Source organism: Xiphophorus maculatus, chromosome 6 (genome assembly GCF_002775205.1).
Source record: "Xiphophorus maculatus strain JP 163 A chromosome 6, X_maculatus-5.0-male, whole genome shotgun sequence".
In the NCBI taxonomy this organism is placed as follows: Eukaryota; Metazoa; Chordata; class Actinopteri; order Cyprinodontiformes; family Poeciliidae; genus Xiphophorus; species Xiphophorus maculatus.
In genome coordinates, this window is record NC_036448.1 from 12,023,421 (window position 1) to 12,042,011 (window position 18,591).

Below are 18,591 nucleotides of genomic sequence, written 5' to 3' on the forward strand. Positions count from 1 at the left end.
ATATAATGATGAACCATTTTTGTGTTGATTTTGCTTTTTGTTTCAGATCATCCCTGGTGATTTATTCAATGACAAGACGTTTTCAGTTTACTAGGAAATGTCTTGGGCTGTAAATCGGTTTTTATGGCAGTATGGAAGGAAAACATACCCTCTGCATCAATGATCCTGCTACCTGTATGTCAGTGGAAATGAGGTGTTTGTCCACATATCCATCCGTTGTTTCACAAAAAATTCCAGATGGAGTCAAAAAAAACAACTTTGTCTTCAAGTTCATTTTTGTGTTACATTTATTTTGTGTTTTGATAGAATAAAAATACAAACAGTATTCAAACTATGATCTCACTGAAATGTTAGCTCTATTAAAGCCAAACTAGCCATATATATATATATAATAACACAGTGAGTCCTAAAGAAATTTAAGAACAGGTAAGAAACCACAAGAGTCTAAAAAGAGTTATAAAACCATTTCCAAGGCTCTGAGTCCACAGCAAGAGTGAATGTTTCACCAATTAAAAAAACACAGAACAAATAAAACAAATAAAATTTACATGAGAAGATGTCAATGACTTATCCAGGACATCTCAAAAGTACCTACGACAATATCTACAGCAGTGAAAATGATACATGTTTTAATCAGGGATCATGACTCCAATAAAAAGAAAGAGTGTTGGGAAACAAGGCATCTATCGGACAGTTTCTACACGAGAACCACTGCTGCTCAAAAGAAACCCAAAGACTCATCAGCCATTTGCCAAAAAAAAAAAGACGTTTTTAGGAACCCAAAATTTCTAGAGCAGCATTTTCTGGACTGACAAGAGAAAAGTGGAACATTGAACATTGTGCTGACAGTCAAACACAGCGGTGTTAGTGTGATGCTTTGGGACTGCTGTGCTACTTGTGAACGTGGATGACTTGGATGAATTACCATGTCTCATGGAACATTGAGGGAATGCCAACATATTGTGACCAATACAATAGTGTACAATACAGCATAATTTAAATGGTATTTTAATGTTGTTACTGAAATCAACAAGCTGTTTTATTTCACTCCCAATGCCAACATTTTGTGTTTCAGAATTGTTCTTAGCATTAAGTGCAACAACTTGAGATCACCAACATGTACTCGATATCTGATTTTTATTCTGTCACATTTGGAGCACCATTATGTCTGTAGTTATCCACAGCGGCGGTTAAGGGCATCCGCTTGGCATGTTCTCTGTCTGTAAGTGCCTGCAGAAAGTCCTGGCTGTGAATACTGCAGTCAAATAGCTGTAATTATCTGCAATCAGCTGACAAGCAGGGGCCGGCTGAAAAGCTGCTCACACACAAACACGGTGGAGGATGAGAGAGGCGTCGACGGGCATGAAGGGAGAAACATCTCCGGGAAAGAAAAGGGAAATGGCAGAGATGTTGGATTCAGAAAAGATCAGACGCCATGCTCCAGCAGTAGACTCAAAATCAGAGTACAATGTGAATAAAAATCAGACAAGGAAATGACAAGATTGGAGATTGCCATCTTTGAAGCTTTATGCCTCCTACACAAACTCATGTTTTTATCAAAAACGAAGCAGCTTACTGCCAAAATCATATAGGCATGGCATCTTAAAGTAGCTGTATATATACATGTTTGGTTTTTTGTTTTTTTTGCAGAGATTTAGTAGTTTTAGTGGTGAATTTGACTTTGCATATATAAAAAGGTTTAATCACAAGATACACCATGAAAAATGCTAAAAAATAAAAAATAAAAAAACATATATTATTATGCATGATGACACAGGGCTAAAAACTCTTAAAAAACAAAATAATGGATGAATTTCTGTGGCTTCAATTTGATGGTCTAAACATCTTTAAACAAAATTACTTCAATTAAAAAACTATTAAAAATTTGATCTAAGATAAAACACATACTGATCAAATATTTTTTTCTGTTTGGACTAATTTTTTTAATGCGTTAGCATCTATATGTCCACCCTGTTAACAATATTAACATGTATTGCTTGAATATTGCTGCAAAGTGAGATAGTGATGTTAAACCAACTTCGCATTTCTTGTCTAACTTCACTCTTTAACCCTAACACTAGCCCCGACCTTAAACCCTTGTTTCCATAAATGAATATCTATATATTGAAAATGTTTTTATTGGTTTGATGCAAAATTAAATATAATTAAATGTTGTGCTTTCAATAATATTGTTATGTGACTATCTTCTGTTTTTGATTGCTTTTTGTCACATTTAATGATTCATAAAAATAAACTTTTGTATATCAGAAGACGATAACTGGGTAAACATAAATGAAGTTTTCAAATGATCATTTATTTATAATGGAAAAACAAGTTATGGAAACCAAGATGGCCCTACGTTAAAACAAAACTTTTATGTATTTAGTTAGATGGGAAAAAATGAGATTGAGCATTGGTTTTCTTATTTATTCATTTATTTTACCTTTATTTATAAAAGTTGAGATTCATACTCTCATTTCCAAGAGGGAAATTGTAAAACATACAACAGCACAAATACACAGCTGAGTCATTTTATCATGAGTTGTTGATTAGCAATAGCACTTAAACACTCAGAAATCATTCAAGCTTTATGTGGTCTACTCCAGAAAAGGAAATGGGATAACTTTGTCAAATCTGATATATTTCACTGTGTTTCATCAAACGTCCAAAATCTTGCAGCTCCAGACCAATCACAATGTTCCAGCAATATATCTCTCATTCATTAGTGCATGAGGATTCACACAGCTCGCCTCCCACAGGCACACAGGATTCTGCCGGAGCATTAGGGTCGTGACAGAAGCTGTGAACAGCTAGCCTGAAAGTGCTGCTTTGTGACACGCTGAAAGGACGAATGGCCTCAGATGAATAGATGGTAATTAATACACATCGCACCCACGAGACTCGAGTACAAGAACAGAGCAAATTACTCTGTCAATAAAATAGCCCAAAGACACAATGAGAGAGAGGAAGAGATGTGCACTGGGCTGCCAAGGGGCCCGTAACTCAGTCAAGCGTCCCTGGACAAACACTTTTAATGGAGGAAGGGTCCTAAAGCAGCCTTGAAAAGTCCAATAAGGGAGAATATTTATGAAGGAAATGAAGAATAGCTAAAACAAAGATTTTTACGTTAACAACCCAGAATAAAAGCCACACATAATTGTAGATAATAGACTCTGGAACAAAGAGATGATATTTCAGACCTGAGCATTTACGATCGATCAATATAGACTGGATTTTAGTCCATGTAATGTCAAAAATTACTGTTCTTTCTTCATTTCTCAGTTCACACATCATCCCTCAGTGTCTTGTGTGCTTTTTATTTAGTGATGATGAAAAAGGCTTGGAGATATTTTGGAAGGAAAAGATTAATGAGTAGAGGCACATGCCCCGCACGAGGGGAAATCTTTCATCTTGTTCTCTGAAATCATCCATCCTCTATAACGTATGTCCTGGCCTTCCTCTAGCTCTTTCCCAGATATCTCTCGAGATGTTTTACCTTTCCTCTCCTGTGATAAAATTGTGACAGGCAGAGTATCACATTGTTTAGACAGTTGAACATATATCTGCCTGGGGGCGCGGCTTGAGCAGCAGAAGGGTCCATCCTTCTTCACCACCAGGACCCGTGCGCTTACATGTCGTGGTCTCTTGGAGATCAAAGTTTCAACGAGCCGCCTGAAGACATACAGAGTATGTGGGAAACAAAAGAGTCCCACAGCAGCTCCAGGAGAACAGGAAGCCTTTGCTCTGAAGATGCGAAGAGAAAGGCAAGCAGCAAAGAGACAATGACTCTGAGCCCTCGTGGATCTGGTGTCACTTCTCCTCAGATGCTAGTTTTACACTGTCAGCATAACGGTGGAGGAGGATGCTAAACACACAGGCAGATACTGATGTTGGAGGGGGGGAAAGGTTGTCCTGTGAGGCTGCCTGGCAGATGAGAGTCCTGTTGACTCACAATGTTTGACAACTGCTGGTTTCAGGAAGCAGTAGTCTCGAGTCATCCTTCATATCTGTACTGTGTGCTTCTAAAGAGTCAGCTTTCTGGCAATCTTTTCCAGTGATCTTGAGTCAATAGATCTGTAGGTTTTCTGAAAGTTCTCAAAATTTAGCAAAATGCACATTTCTGGGTTTGAGTAAACATAGTGCTTAAATCTTTTTTGTTTTGAATATACGTTTTTCCAATTGTGGGCCCAAGGTGTCCCACTCAAAATGGACAACTGCGCGTGGTCCAGAAAAAGAAAGGACTGATGCATTTGGAAACCAATGGCTACAATGTCTTTTAATAGTTTTCATATGCATTATGTCCATAAACTTCAATGTATTTTATTGGGCTTTTATGTCATAGACTAGAAATGCTGCAAATAAATATCTTAAAATTATGAGAGACTTCTATATTAATGTCACTGTGTCAATACTTTGAGGAGCAATCAGTCTCTGAAATTATAAGTCTTTTTAAATATGTCTCTATTTCCTTGATATTTCTGCCTATTATTGTTTGCAAAATACCTCAAATTCAGAAATACTGGGTGGAAAGCCATAATCTTCAAGTTTCAAGCAATATTCAATATTCTTTATGTCTGAACAAGGCCCTACTAAAATTTTAAAATGCTTTGCTCTATTGTAACTCTGACTCTGTTATGCTGGAAGGTGAAACTCCACCAGAGCTTCAAGTCTTTTCCAGCCACTGCAACTGGTTTCCTTCCAGTATCACCCTGTCTTCACCTCCAACCATTTTTCACCAAATCTAAGCAGCTTCCCTGCTAAATAATATCATCTCCACAACATAACACTACCACCACAGCTTTACCATGGAGAATTTCCACATAGCGTTGACCACGTTGGCAAGACAAGAAAATTTCAGTCTTAATCTTCCATACTTTTGGTTCCCCTAGAAGGTTTCTAGCAAATGGTATGCAATGTTTTTCATCAATTTTTTTTTAAATATGTTTTTTATGTTGCCACTATTTGATAAAGGTCAGAGATGTGAGGGGAGAAAAGCTGCTACTCTGCTGTGAAATTGAATTTACCCCCTGGCAGACTCTAAGATAATGTTTAAGTTTCTTCTAACAGACCCGACCAGCAATATTCTTATGCACATACAGTAGATGGGCTGTTTATTCTGCTTACAAAATGCACTTTATGTTTTATGACCTAATTTCTGTTCAACCTGACATTTTGCTCAGGATCCAGAAATTAGTTGAGATAAGGACAATGTTTTGGCTGAACTACTTGCTCTCCAGGGAAATCTCTTTACTTTGTGAAGTAAACACAACTATTAATCAAACTGCCGCTTTGGAGATTACTTCTGCAGTATGTTCCCTCATAACTTATATGGCAACATGAAGTAAACCAAAGGATCTCAAAAAGCAACACTTCATGCCCCAACCTTAATAAATTTAAGAAGGGATATGAAACAATACCAAATCAATTACTTCTGTCAGTTTTAAACTGATCACAAAGCAGTTTCTATGACTCTGGGACTAAAGCCAACCGCAGTGAGGGTCATCAACATCCAAAAATGGAGAAAACGTAAAAAGATTTTTTTACTTTATTTCACACTGTGGCTATTTGATATAAAAACAACTTATGCAAAATTATCAGATGCCAAAAAGGGACCAAAGAGCTACTGGCAAGACATCAAGCTGGAAATAGGTTAATAAGAGGATCTGACAAATGACTGGAAACTGGGCTGGAGTGAAAACAGGTAAGCGATTACCTGTCGGATGCAGCTGTTAGGATAGTTAGTGACCAGATTTTTAGAGTAGTCCTCTATAACATATTCTTAATGTGGGATTTCTTTTCCACCTGTAACACATTTATTTAAGTTAGTTGTTTTTTAGGTATTGCTTCTTTAAAAGTGAGATTATGGTGCTGCCATGAAATCTGAATGATTCTGAATGTTTGTAACCAGGTAAGCCAAAACAAGAGATTGCTTTAGTCACAACCAAACTCTCCAAACATATAAGCCAAAAATGATCATTTCATTGACTAGGGTTGTCTTTTACAATCAAATAATAATCCAAACACAAAGCCAAACAGTTAATTTTGATAAGAACTACATCTAGTCTAATATTTTATGGGGAGGGAAGGGATTGAGCTGCTTGCTGGATAATTAGGCTGTCCTCTTTTGTGGAAGGACAAAAAAAGGACACAAAATGGGACAGAAAGCTTCATCGGGTCTCTCTGGTGCCTCAATCTGGAACTTAGATTTTTGCCGTGAGCGATGTTTGCTCACTTTATATGCTGAGATGTTTGCACAAGGGGCTGCTATTCACCTCAAACCGTTCTTTAAAATGTTGACCCCAAAGAGTCACTTTAACCTTCTTAGTTTTTATCTGAAAAAGTGCTTGGAGTACAAGCACAAAGTTAAAATGAGTTGATAATAAGAAGCAAAGTCATGGATTATTTTTTACAAGCCTGTTAAGGCCTTTTCAGCCAATCATAACTGTTTAAATAGAAGAATATTGACTTATTTTGTTTTTCGAAGACATTTCGTTCAAAAGGCTTACTCAGCTGACTATGAGTCTCTTCCAAAAAGTTGCCTTTTCCACCAGTGTTAAGTTAAACTACTGATTCCACAGAGGATCTACTTACAGTCGATCCTCCCAACCTTTTTAGGTCTAATAAGAACAGAGGGTTGAGTGCAGACAGAAGATGAAAAAGCAACATGAAACATAACTGGTATTACTGAGGAGTTTGGAATTGAAACTATTCAATTTAGGCTGCTTTAGTTTTATAATTAAGTTGAATTGACTTTTAGAAGAGGGATATATATCAAAGCAAGCCACAGGCTGGTTGAGTACAACTGCCAAACTGACCTTATGCTGAATAAAAAGCCAGACATCACACTACAGAAGATAAAGTACCGCAGGCCAGCTGTTCAGCCATATGTCCCTGATTTGGGTATTTCTCTGCCATCTTTTGACCAGTTTACACATATCAAAGGTTGCAAAGCTAGTGTCCAATTGGGATTACAGATGAATAAAGAAAAGTGTGATTCATCTGGAACTGGACACCAGCAGATGCATGAGTCACTAACATATATCGCCACAAGCCTGTTTACCAACACTTCCACTGCACTCCCACATACAAGAGGCCTGAAAGCACCTAAACCTGATAAAACCAGGTCACTGCTACATCTGGTCATAGAGCTTTGTGCTAGCTGCCTGCTAGTCTTTTCCCTCAAACAATTACAAAACACGCAGTTTGCAAACATCTGTCATAATTTTATTTTCTTTTTTAACTGAAAGAAATAGGGAGATGCACCAAAGCTGCAAGAGAAACATATTCAATGAATCACAGTAGTCTCAAGATAAACTATAGAAACTGTTATGGTTTTTCAGAAGACTGAAGTTAATTTGTTTGACTTTTTTTTTTAGCAGACATGAGCTGCAACCCAACTTGGAAAAGCAAAGTGACCTTCCGAGAGCTTCCAAGAACGGTGGCGCTCTCTGCTGGTGAATACCCCACATGACAGCCACACATTTTCCAAGATCAGAGAAGTGGAGAAGTCTGCATGTGGATCGTTTCCCAGCGCACGATGCCTCATATGTCTTTAAACGTAAAGGCAGGAGTTTATAAGTTCCTCTTTGTGTTTTTATGGAATATCTGAATAGAATAATCAAAACATAAAGACACTAATGGTGCAAAGGATGCCTATTTTGTTCAATGATTTTATATCACCTAACTGCAAACAATGTGCTTTTTTTCCGTCCATAAAAATGTGAAAGCATGATTGGAAAAATTGTGGAGAAAGTGTGGAAAGTTATTAATGTATTTTACAGTTCTGGTTAAATATGAAACAAAAATAAACAAAAGAATTTTAAAAACTCTGTTTTGTACTTTTTCATCCTTGTGTTCTTCATTCTGTTCGCTTTGCCTTCCTTCCTCTTTCCCTCATCTTACTTATAGTTTGTTTGTTGTTGCTGTTTTCAGGTTTCATTTATAAAGGCTGTCTACAATAAAAACAAAATCTGACATAATTTACTATCATATTTCTAACTTCACTGTGCTGCAAAATCAGATTATTTCAGTCCAGAACTGGATGAAATTCTGATATAAATTGGGATTGTTTAGAACAATAATCACTTAATGTCTTGAGTATATATTTTAACATTGCTGTCAATAGGTTGTCTTTTTTTAAAAAGGGTCAAGTAGGTTTAAAGGCACTTGAACTACATTGCATGTAAATCAAGGATCAAAGTTGTAAAGGGCTCTTGGAATTATAAGGGTTACTAATTCCTGTCCTGACAACATTGTAAGACTACAAAAGTCTTTAGAATAAAAACTAATAACTACTTATGTAAACAAAGGTCTGGTTGTAAAATTGTCTCTACATACCTTCTCTTGGCAGGTAATATTTGTCTTTATTCTTACATTACAGCATAATATCTAACAGCTGAAAGAGGCATGGTAATTTCAAGCTTGTCTCAGTCAACACGTTTTGTTTTTTTCATCCTTCTGCACCTGTGCTTGGCTGTCAGGCGGCCCAAAGACTCTGTGGAGGAACAACAACCCCGTGACAAAGGTTTCCTGACTCCAAACAAGGAACACCGAATGCCAAGGCAGGTAGGTCCTTATTTCTGTCAGGGGATTTTCACCGAATGGATTTTATAGCATTCAGTTGTTACATCCAACATATTCTTTTCATGTATTTTTATATTGTCAATCCATCTGTCTTTCCGGGTGGCCCTGCTCCATCTATTTATAGGCCTACAAGGACATTAGCTCAGTGTTCGTGTAGAAATGTCATGTTAGACAGGAGGGCCTTACAGCATTCATCTTTAAATGTGAAGGTCAAGAAAAATGAATCAGTTTTGTCCATAAAGGGGAGAAATTAACCTTTTTCTTTTGACAAGTCTGTGCAGCTAAGCTGAATACTGATTTATTCAGACTTTTTTTTAGTGTGGGTAAAAGTAAATATAGTGAAATAAATAACCTTAACACTAGAAATATTCAAATACTGTTTTTAGCAGTTCTCAAATCAGAAGCGCTAAGAAAAAATATGTGTTAAGTGGTGTCTGATTACAACCTTATGTAACGTGCATGCCTGAAGTTTCAGACATAATTTAAATAAAAGAATGATAATTTATGCCGATTCTGTCTTTCTTTGTCTTTATCTTTTTCAGACGAGGAATGGAGGAAAGCTATGAGACATTTGAGGAGGAGTTATGGCCACCGAGGGCAGACGCTCCTCCACAGAGACCTGTTCGACAGATCCGCAGAGCGAGTGGCGGCACGTACAAAATCACACACACTGACTCACTGATGCCTGCATGTTCAGCTGTGTTCAAAATAATGGCCACTAAGATCAAGCACCATTTTAGATTAACCTTATATTCCGTTAAATAATATTATAAAATAAGAGAAAACGAAAAGAAGCAAATTCACAACTTGTCCTTTTTGATATAAAGGTTTACAAAAGACGACAAAGATTGATTCACACATTATTCCCAAGAAGAACCTTACAGAAATGACACATGCATTTACCAGTCACATGTTTGCATGATGGAACCCTGCAAATATAGTATTAAGGGCTTATTCTGGTGGGTTCCCTTTATTATTGGTTGTCTTTTTTAGTTATTATATTGTATAACACTTCAGTGGATTTATCCTTTTTATTTCAGAAATGTACACTGCAAGAAAAATCAGAGAGGTGAGTTTGAAAGCAACCGACATTTACAAAAGTGGTTCGTACTGAGATCCTTTATTGATAAGTTGTTCTGCGACAGGAAGTGCCTCCTGTGTCTCTGCAACCAATATCAGAACCTAAGATCTTACCCAGAGAACCCAGCTTCACCAAAGCTAGTGAGTAATTTACATACTTCCTCTTAAACTCTTTAATCTTTGAAGTTCAATATTTAAAAGTGTTCCCTTTTCTTCACATCTTCCAGCATCCTTGCATAAAACCCTGTCGATCCAGAACCTGACTCAGCTAGAGACACCCTGGGAAAACGTCACCCTCAACCGTTGCCTTTTTGTAGCCATCGCCATCTTGGTGCTCACCTCAGGCTTTCAGAAGCTTCATGGCAAGTAGACTAAACTATAAATACATAAAAGTAAGCTTCTGATCAAAATGTGAAGTCTGGGAAAATGGTCCCATGCTGTTGGACTTTAACCTGGTTTTAAGTTGAGGTTCAGGTTCAGGGACGAACAAAACTGAGCAGACAATTTACAGAAGAACACATGTAAACTGTTCATCAGTTTAAGACCAAGGCCGAAAAAACAAAACGAAACACAAGGTGGAGAATTGAGTGACCCTGATGTTCTTGTTGATCACTTCAAAAAGTAGTTCAGACGCTTGATGCAAAAGTTCAAAGTTGACTTGAAGCTCAATTGTTCAACTAAAGGAAAAAGCTCCCAGATCATGATGGACTCATGTCCGCTTGTAGGACACCTGTCCAGTGGGATCTTCTGGTGTTTCCAGTGACATTGGAATCCATCATGACTTTTGTTTTTATCTTCTGGTCAGAAAATAAAATTTTTTATGGCCTGTGTTACAATTAAACCATTTCTAGGGGCCCCTGAATGTCTGGAGGGCCCCTACCAGCGACTACTGAGTTTTATTTGCCCTGATATCCCAATCTTACAATTCTAGATCTCAAAGGTGCTAACATAAAAAAATTATATAGAGTTATAGAGTTTTTGATCTATAAATCAGTCTGCAGCCAAGTTGTTGTGGAGGTTAAATATATATTATTAGGGCTTAATTAGTAAAATAGCAGCAAATTTGCTTATTCATAACCAGCGACCTTCTCTCCAATGGTCTGTATAACAGCCACAGTCTCAGATCAACTCAGACCTCCAAGACTGTCAGTAGCAGAAACAGCAACTTTATACCTGTTGGGGAAAATAGACTACATTTGCTTTGCATTGTCCCCGCATGATGGCAATGATAGAGCAGGATCCAATTAGATTCTTGATTAATATGGGTTGTTGCTATGTTTCTGTACGGTGTTTAAAGATCTTGTTCAATGTGCCCTTTTTTTTAACTTTGAGCCCCTGCCCCTCCAAAGGTCTCTGCACGGCCCTGCCTCAAGCTGTGAATTATTCTAAAATGGCTCAACAATCATTGCACTTTCAAAGACAGAGAGACGTTTTTGCATTTGGCATCTGGGGGTCAAGAGAGTGTGAATGCAAGACAGAAAATAACACGAAAGCCATTTTAAGCATCCAGGTTTGGACTTTCTAATCTTTTGTTCTTGAACTTTGGTTAGCTGATGGGCAGCTTAAATGTCTTCAGTAATTTGCCAACTCTGCCTCTTGCAACAGGATGGAAAATGATCCCTGGTTTCAAGATATTGAGCAGACGTGTATAGAAATGACTGAATTGTTGTAAAATAAATGTAAGAATATAAAATATTTCAAAATCCCACAGAAACTTTACGTGGAAAGGGAACAATAGAGGAAGAAGAGGAAGCTGGACTAACAATGAGACGATCAGAGTTGTTACGTCACAGAGGCCGTCTGCCGGAGGTAAGCTGGTCTCTGTTGCAGGTTTTACAATTAAACATCGGGTGTTTCATCATCATGACTTTGATAAGCCCATCTAAGCTAGACACATTTCATTTCCTTAAAGCCAGAGACGTCTCTATGGGAAGTCATGTTTTGGTGGCTGCCAGACCTTGATGATGAAGACGAAGACGAGGATGTTGATGAAGAGATCAAAAGAAGAAAATCAAAGAGGGAAGTAACAAGACGAACATCGAGAGGTCTCAGGAACAGGCCGCTGCCAGAGAAAAAACTCTTAAAGCAAAGAGACGGGAAATTAAAGGACAGGAGGGCCAGGAAAGCCAGGGCTAACAAAATCAAAGACAAGAGAGGGACGGCCAGGAAAGAGGACCCTGAAGAGGCAGCAGACGAACAGGATGAAAGAGAAGAGGAGACAATTGCAAAAAAGAATAAGCTGCAAGATGGGAAATAAAAAAAAACAGACAGAATTTTTATTCTGCTCCTACTACACATCAAATGGAGTCTCAAATGTTTGCCTAATCAAGTGGCACAAAAGTTTTAAAGCTCAGTGGTGCTTCCATGGAAAGTTGTTTCAACATGTCAAGCTAAAAATGAAAGTCAAATATGTTCCCTGCTTCCTTATTGGAGAAGATGTTTTACAAAATTCTGCTCTGAATTGACTGCTTAGCTGATATATGCACATTTCAGGTGAAATCTCAAAAGGTGTCATCAAAAGATTAATTTATTTTACTACTTTAAAACTTAAAACTGAAGCTCGTGCAGATACACCACAACGTCTGGTGTGTTTAAATAGTTTATCTCTGTTACTGCTGAAAATTTAACTACAGAAGACCATTAAAATAGGGGATTTTTACGCCAGATGTTAAACCCACCTTATGAACAGACATTGGAACTGGAACTGACGTCCAGCTGTCACCGAGAAGTCAAGAAAGGGAACTGCTGAAGAAGCTGGCTGTTCAAGTCACATACAAGACTGATCATGGATGGTTTAGTGGAAGAAAAAAAGTGGGTTTGAATAGATGTCCAAGTAACACCTATTCAAATCTACCGTAATAGGACAGTGAAATAAAATCCATTCAGTGATTTGTTGGAGATTTACAGTAAACAGTCTGTGGCTGAAGTCAGCGCTTCAAGTGTCGCCACACACAGACACATCCAGGACATGGGCTACCTGTCACATTATGTGATCTATGCAACTCTTGAACCAGAGATGTCTGAGAAGCATCTTACTCAGTGGTTCAACGTCCTCTTTTCAAATGAAAATAATTTTTTTTATTCATCTGGAAACCTACATTTCAGAGTCTGGAAGAAGAGTGGAAAAAGAAACGAACTCAAGTTGCCTGAGGTCAAAGTGTGAGGTTTCCAGCTGGTGATGATTTGACCCACATCACCTGCTGATGTTATCCTTTTTTCAGGTTAAACGTCAGTGAAGCTTTCTAGTAAGAAATTTGATAGCATTTCATGTTCAAGTTTGCTGTCAAGTTTTAAGGTAAAGCCAATTATTTTTGCCAACAGGACAAGAGTAACCGTCCACATGTCCAAAACAACCAATAATTGATTTACCGAGAATATATGGAGTATATATAAAGGGGGAAAGGAAACATACAGAGGTCAAACCCAAACCTAGAACCGACAGAGAATACAATATGAGCACATAGTTTTCAATGAGCTAATAGTTCTGTAGGAAAAACCCCTTATTGGTGTTGTGTAATTTTTAAAGGTTCAGGAGAACATAAACAGTCAAAATGTATCACTGTGAAATAAATTACTTTTTGAATTGAATTAAGAAAGTAATTTAAGAAGTGGGGGGAAAAAATCCAAACCTTTGATGTATTGAAATAAACATGAAAATTATATGTGAGGAGATGCTGAAGAGATTAAATCTGAAGCTTTATCCTTGTAAATAAATTTGACTTCAAACAGGTTGGTACAGTAACATCTTCACGGTCACAAGACACAGACAAAATAATTGTTTTTGTTGGTATTTATTTAGAAAAACAGTTTTTCAAAAACGTTTTCAGCTCACATTATGTACTGATTTTGGTGGGAAGAAAAAAAAAAAAACATGTTGGAGATTTGACCAAACATATTTTATCCTGAAAATTGATTTAAAAAAAAAAAAGAAAATCTACTGAACAGGCTCAAACTGGATTTTTTTTGTGACAAATGCAGGAATTACCATAAAAAAAAAACTATTATAAAACCAATTATAGTAAATTAATTAATTGGACATTCCGAGGCCTTCCGGAGGTGGCGGCCTCATGGGCATGGGGGGCATGGGCATCTGTGGGGGCATATGTGGGGATGCCCCGGGTGGGAGAGGAGGGACCGACATCCCTCCTGGAGGAGGAGGGGGCAGCGAATCACTAGGTGGCCGAGATCCTGGTCCGCTCATGAGGGGAGGTGGGTGCTTCATGCCGGGAGGAGGAACTGGACCGCCGGACTGGGAAATAGCTTTTTCCATTTTGAAGTGGAACTGCAGGAAAAACTGCACACACACACAACAACAAAACAAAAAACATGGTGTCAAAACAAACAGTCATACTCAATAAATTAAAATTTATGTCCCAACGAGTCTTGTTTGTCAGATTAAAAATAACTTCTGACAATAACTTGTAAGCAGGCATTCAATATACTTTTCATCAAGTCAACATGTCATTTTTGTTTTTGAAAGCAGGTTTTTTTTTAATGGTTTGATTGGACATTGTATTTTTAAATGCCCTCTATTCATTTGCTGCAAGTGGAAAATTATAATTAACAGAAATAAAGTCTTTTGAACATCCATCTGCGTGTAATTAATTTATACAATGTGTTTCACTTGGTGATAAAGTTCCTGAAATAAAGTTCAATAATATTCCAATTTATTGAATGAGTCTTAAGTTCCTTCAGTTTATGTATACTGCCATAATTGGATGTGTATTAGTACCTGTTTAGTTTCTTTGTTCCAGTGGGTCCAGAAGCGATTTTCTGCTTTATCTATTTCCCTGCTGGGAACCTGAAAGAGCAAACATGTTACGTTGGTGCCGTCGGCACATTGACATAATTCCTGCACAAATATTCATAACCTACTTCCATACTTTGAAAGTCCATCACAGTTTGCATTCCATGTTTTGCACATTTTCTCAAAGTATACATACAAAACGTCATCATAAACATTATTGAAACATTTCTGTCGAGGTGCAGCTTTAAATACAGAATGTCCGAATGAATGAAGGAAGACCTTGTCTTGAATGAATGAATGAAGGGAGGAAGGTGTAGTCAATTACGTACTTACAGAAATCCTGTAACAATTACACAAAGTGAATGAGTAGTTCACCTTGAAGGCAATAGTTTCATAAGGTTCAGCAGCGAACAGCAGATACTGCCAGCGCCGATCAGGAGGCTCAATGCGCTGTTCATAGGCAGACATGAAACGGTGCCTTGGTCCGATTCCTTCTGCAATCTCAGGATAGTCGATCTGATCAAGACGGATATGAAATATTAGCTGCAAGTTACTTGGAGCAGTTTGACTTTCAGATTAAAGTGGCTGCTAAGGAGAGGAAGTTATTTTTCTGACATCTGGAGTAGACAGCAGCTTTTTAAATTTAATTAGTAGCAGATGTGTCCCAATTATTGCAAAAAAAAACAAAAAACGGGAAGATTAGGTTTTATATGCTTTTATTAAAAACAGAAAAACAATTCTAGTAAAACAAACATAGAAAATACTGATTATAATAACCCAGATTATGCACCATAAACTTAATCATGTTCAAATAAACTTCTTACTGTGCAGAATATTAGATATTTCTGCTGATCTCCTATTTATTAATACAATTATTTGCTTCATTAGTATTTGAAGTCGCTTATTTTACAGAGATTTAAACAACAACGTTGACTAATAATTGTGATAAGTGACACTGCTTTAGCTTTACATGACTGATTTTTTTAAAGGCTGGAAATATCTCCAGTCAACCTTATCTTTTTTGAAAGCAGGGTTAAACTTGTAAAAGCCTTCCTCCAGTCAGCTGAATGGCAGTGCACAGAACAAGGTGGGGGGAAGGAAATCCCTCATTATTTTATACTCCATATAGTAGGAAATAATCTAATACTTCCTCTGACATCTTATTAGAATAACTTTACACTCTTTTTGTTTTGTTTTTTTGTAGTTGTGAAACTGAAAATATTTAAACCCTACATCTTCCTTGAGGAGTTTTCCCCAGAACAAACTGATTTTGGTTTTCATATCAAGTTCCTACCTGGAACAATAACGACTGTTGACCGGTTTCTGGATCCCTCTGCTTGGTCACTAAGAAGAATAAACACACAATGCACTCAGAAAGCATTGCATTAGCAAAATATGAGAGAACCACAATAAACCTGATTTGATTATTGCACAGCCAGCCTACCTTTGTATCCTGGTCGACCAATTTTGACAAACTTCTTGACCTCAACCTTTACTTTGGCTGGAGCTGGTTGAGCAGGAGCTTCTTTTGCCTCTTTGGCTGCTCTCCGTGCTCTGAGACACAAAGTATCAAACCGTCAATAGGGTGAGGGCAACATGTGACACAGCATTGTACTGCTGCCTGAGCCACAGAAATGATAATGTAGGTGCTACTGCAACACAAACATATTTACTGTATATACATAGTTGTAGTTATAAACAAGTAAATATGAAATATGAATATTTATATTTCTGAACAAGAAAAATAATGATGCATTTGGAAAAGCATGAGTGAGATGCACTTACAAGTTAGTCTGATGCTTCTTTCCTTGTGTGTGAGCCAAGTAGCTGCCCTGTAACACACCAGAGAAACGTTTAAGTTGTCTTAAAAAAAAAAAAGGTGTACAAACATATGGAAGCATAACCATAAATCTAAAACACTGCACAAGCCAGTTGATCATTTGTATTCTCACCTCATTGTTGTGAAGCGTCAGACAAAGTTTGCACTCATATGAGCCTAAATGATTCTTCATAAAGTAGGGGTCTTTGTTGATGTCGATGGTCTCCAGAGCCAGCTGGCGTAAGCGCTCCCGTCTGTCACGGTTACTCTCGGAGGCAGAGGCCACCCCACCGCTGCCGGTTTTCCCTCCGGCTCGATGCTGGAAATCCATGTTTTCGGGTGGATGGACTCAACCACTTGAACAGAATCCGTCCAGTTAAAATTAGACTTAGAACAAATTCCTGTGTGAAAACATGATCATAAAAGGCATACAACAGACCATTTTACTTATAGAACAATCAATAGAAACGCAGAGAAAACTATTGTCTGGAAACCAAAATCTGGTCATTTTTACTTTGATTTACTGTTTCGTCCATCAAAAGAGTCCAAATGATAGCATCTAACAACTAAAAACAAATCAGAGCTTATTTCTGATTTTTTTTTAAACAATGTTTTAGGAGAAAAAAATATCTTGTTTTAAGTTGCACATTACATTTTGGTTTGGGACCATTACTCTACCTGGAGAGAAAATCAGAAGAGTTGTAATTCTTTTAGCATGGGTACATTTTGAAAAAAATAAATACCTCCGTCACATTCATAAAAAGGATTTTATTGCATTTGTAGATTTTCAGTGAAACACCAGTATCACTGAAAATTATTTAGCCTGTAACCTTTCGCTGTTTTTGACGAATTATAATTTTATTTTACAAAGTATATGTTATTGTTGAAACTCTTACATTTTCAGTATACCCAGGAAAAAAGTTGCTATCAGCGAGTCTGCAGCTGACAGTTTCACCACAGTGTGCAAGTGCAAGTGTGGATTTCTTCTCTTTTTTTATTTAACCAATCTATTTGTTTTAATCACGTTTCTGCCAAAAGTCAGCTTAAGTAAAACACAACATATGAAATAAGTACTTTAAGTAGGTTCGCTATATGCTAATGTATTAATCTGACTCAGGGTTCCAGTTCACGTGCTTCATAAACAATATTTTCTTTTATCCACTTTGACCAACGTCATTTATAACACATGGATCGGAATTTACTATTCCACAAAGGACCAAAAGTTTCAAAACCAAACAATCCATTTGAAACGTATTTAGCTCTATGTTAGCTTAGATTACATTGTAAGCATGCTAATACAAAGCTAACAATGTTAGCATACAGAAGCAGATTTCTCCCAGTTTCCCTCACTAATCATATAACAAAGCATACATGTATATATAATTATTTACAGATACGCACAGAGTAAAATATTGTCGATATATAACAATGAAACTACGTTTTCCAAAACACTTACCGACTCAAACGAAAGAAGAACGCAGCAGCAGTTAGCTTTCTTTCTACAGTTTTTTAAAGCAATTTATGAACTGAATACTGCCACCTACTGACTGGGAGTCCAGGCTTAAAGTTAACGTATTTCTCTTCTCTTCTGTTATTTTTTCCATTTTTCCTTTTCTTTCTTCTCATTACTTTTCTTTCCTTTTTTATTTTCTCCTATATTATTTCATTTTATTCATAGCAAGTCAGTGCATAATGCTGGCAATTAATCACCTTAAAATGAATCATTTGATGTCTGGCATTAAAAGAACATGATCGAATCATCGATAAGTTTCCTCCCTACATTGCATGACATAAATTTGTGTTTGACATTGACTGAACAAATCACAAACTTCTTCTAATAGTTACTCATCATTAAAATCAATTTAAGCTTGCAGCAAATTTCTGAAAAATAATGCTGGTGTTCTGTGGTCCATATCAAATACATTTACTCAAAGTGATTTTATTTTCTCTTTATGAGTGTCTTTAGATAGTTATTCATTGCTGGGGCAAGTTTTATATATATACACATAAAAACTATATATCTGCTGTTTTGCATTTGTTTTTAGTCAATTAACACATTGAATAAGAAATTCAATGAGTTAATTTTCTAATTGTTATCACATGTTTTTTTTTGTTTTAATTATGAATATGTGCTTTGTTACATTTAAAGGATTATAACATTCATTTTTATTTCCAATTTATTTTAACTTTGACAAAGTAACTTATTTGAAAGTTTATTTATTGACAACATTTTGATATTCGATAGATAAGAGGTCAGGAAACTTTTCAATACAAAGTACTGCTTTCCCCCCTACTGCTATAAAATACAATTTATCTAGAGGCTCAAAAACTTGAAACTTTATAAACATAAATACAATGTTTT

At 36.8% G+C, this 18,591-nt stretch overlaps 2 protein-coding genes across 3 annotated transcripts; one reads left to right on the forward strand and one right to left on the reverse strand.

The window, feature by feature from the left end:
* The first annotated feature begins 8,406 nt into the window (after window positions 1-8,406).
* On the forward strand, window positions 8,407-13,596 carry LOC111608845. The gene is made up of 7 exons (XM_023335226.1): window positions 8,407-8,561; window positions 9,126-9,232; window positions 9,624-9,652; window positions 9,729-9,804; window positions 9,891-10,025; window positions 11,375-11,472; window positions 11,576-13,596. The coding sequence occupies exons 1-7, from the start codon at window positions 8,407-8,409 to the stop codon at window positions 11,918-11,920; spliced, it is 945 nt and encodes a 314-aa protein (XP_023190994.1). The 3' UTR covers window positions 11,921-13,596.
* On the reverse strand, window positions 13,442-17,761 carry sf3a2 (splicing factor 3a subunit 2). Of its 2 annotated transcripts, none has more exons than XM_023336191.1 (8): window positions 17,686-17,761; window positions 16,363-16,585; window positions 16,196-16,242; window positions 15,855-15,964; window positions 15,705-15,754; window positions 14,786-14,926; window positions 14,396-14,464; window positions 13,442-13,957 (listed from the first exon to the last, which is right to left on the reverse strand). In XM_023336191.1, exons 2-8 carry the CDS (start codon window positions 16,558-16,560, stop codon window positions 13,691-13,693), a joined length of 882 nt encoding a protein of 293 aa, XP_023191959.1. In that variant the 5' UTR covers window positions 16,561-16,585; window positions 17,686-17,761; the 3' UTR covers window positions 13,442-13,690. The 2 variants fall into 2 exon arrangements, with proteins under 2 accessions (XP_023191959.1, XP_014331464.2); XM_014475978.2 differs by having other exon boundaries at window positions 16,363-16,630; window positions 17,686-17,760.
* Between the last annotated feature and the right edge of the window lie 830 nt (window positions 17,762-18,591).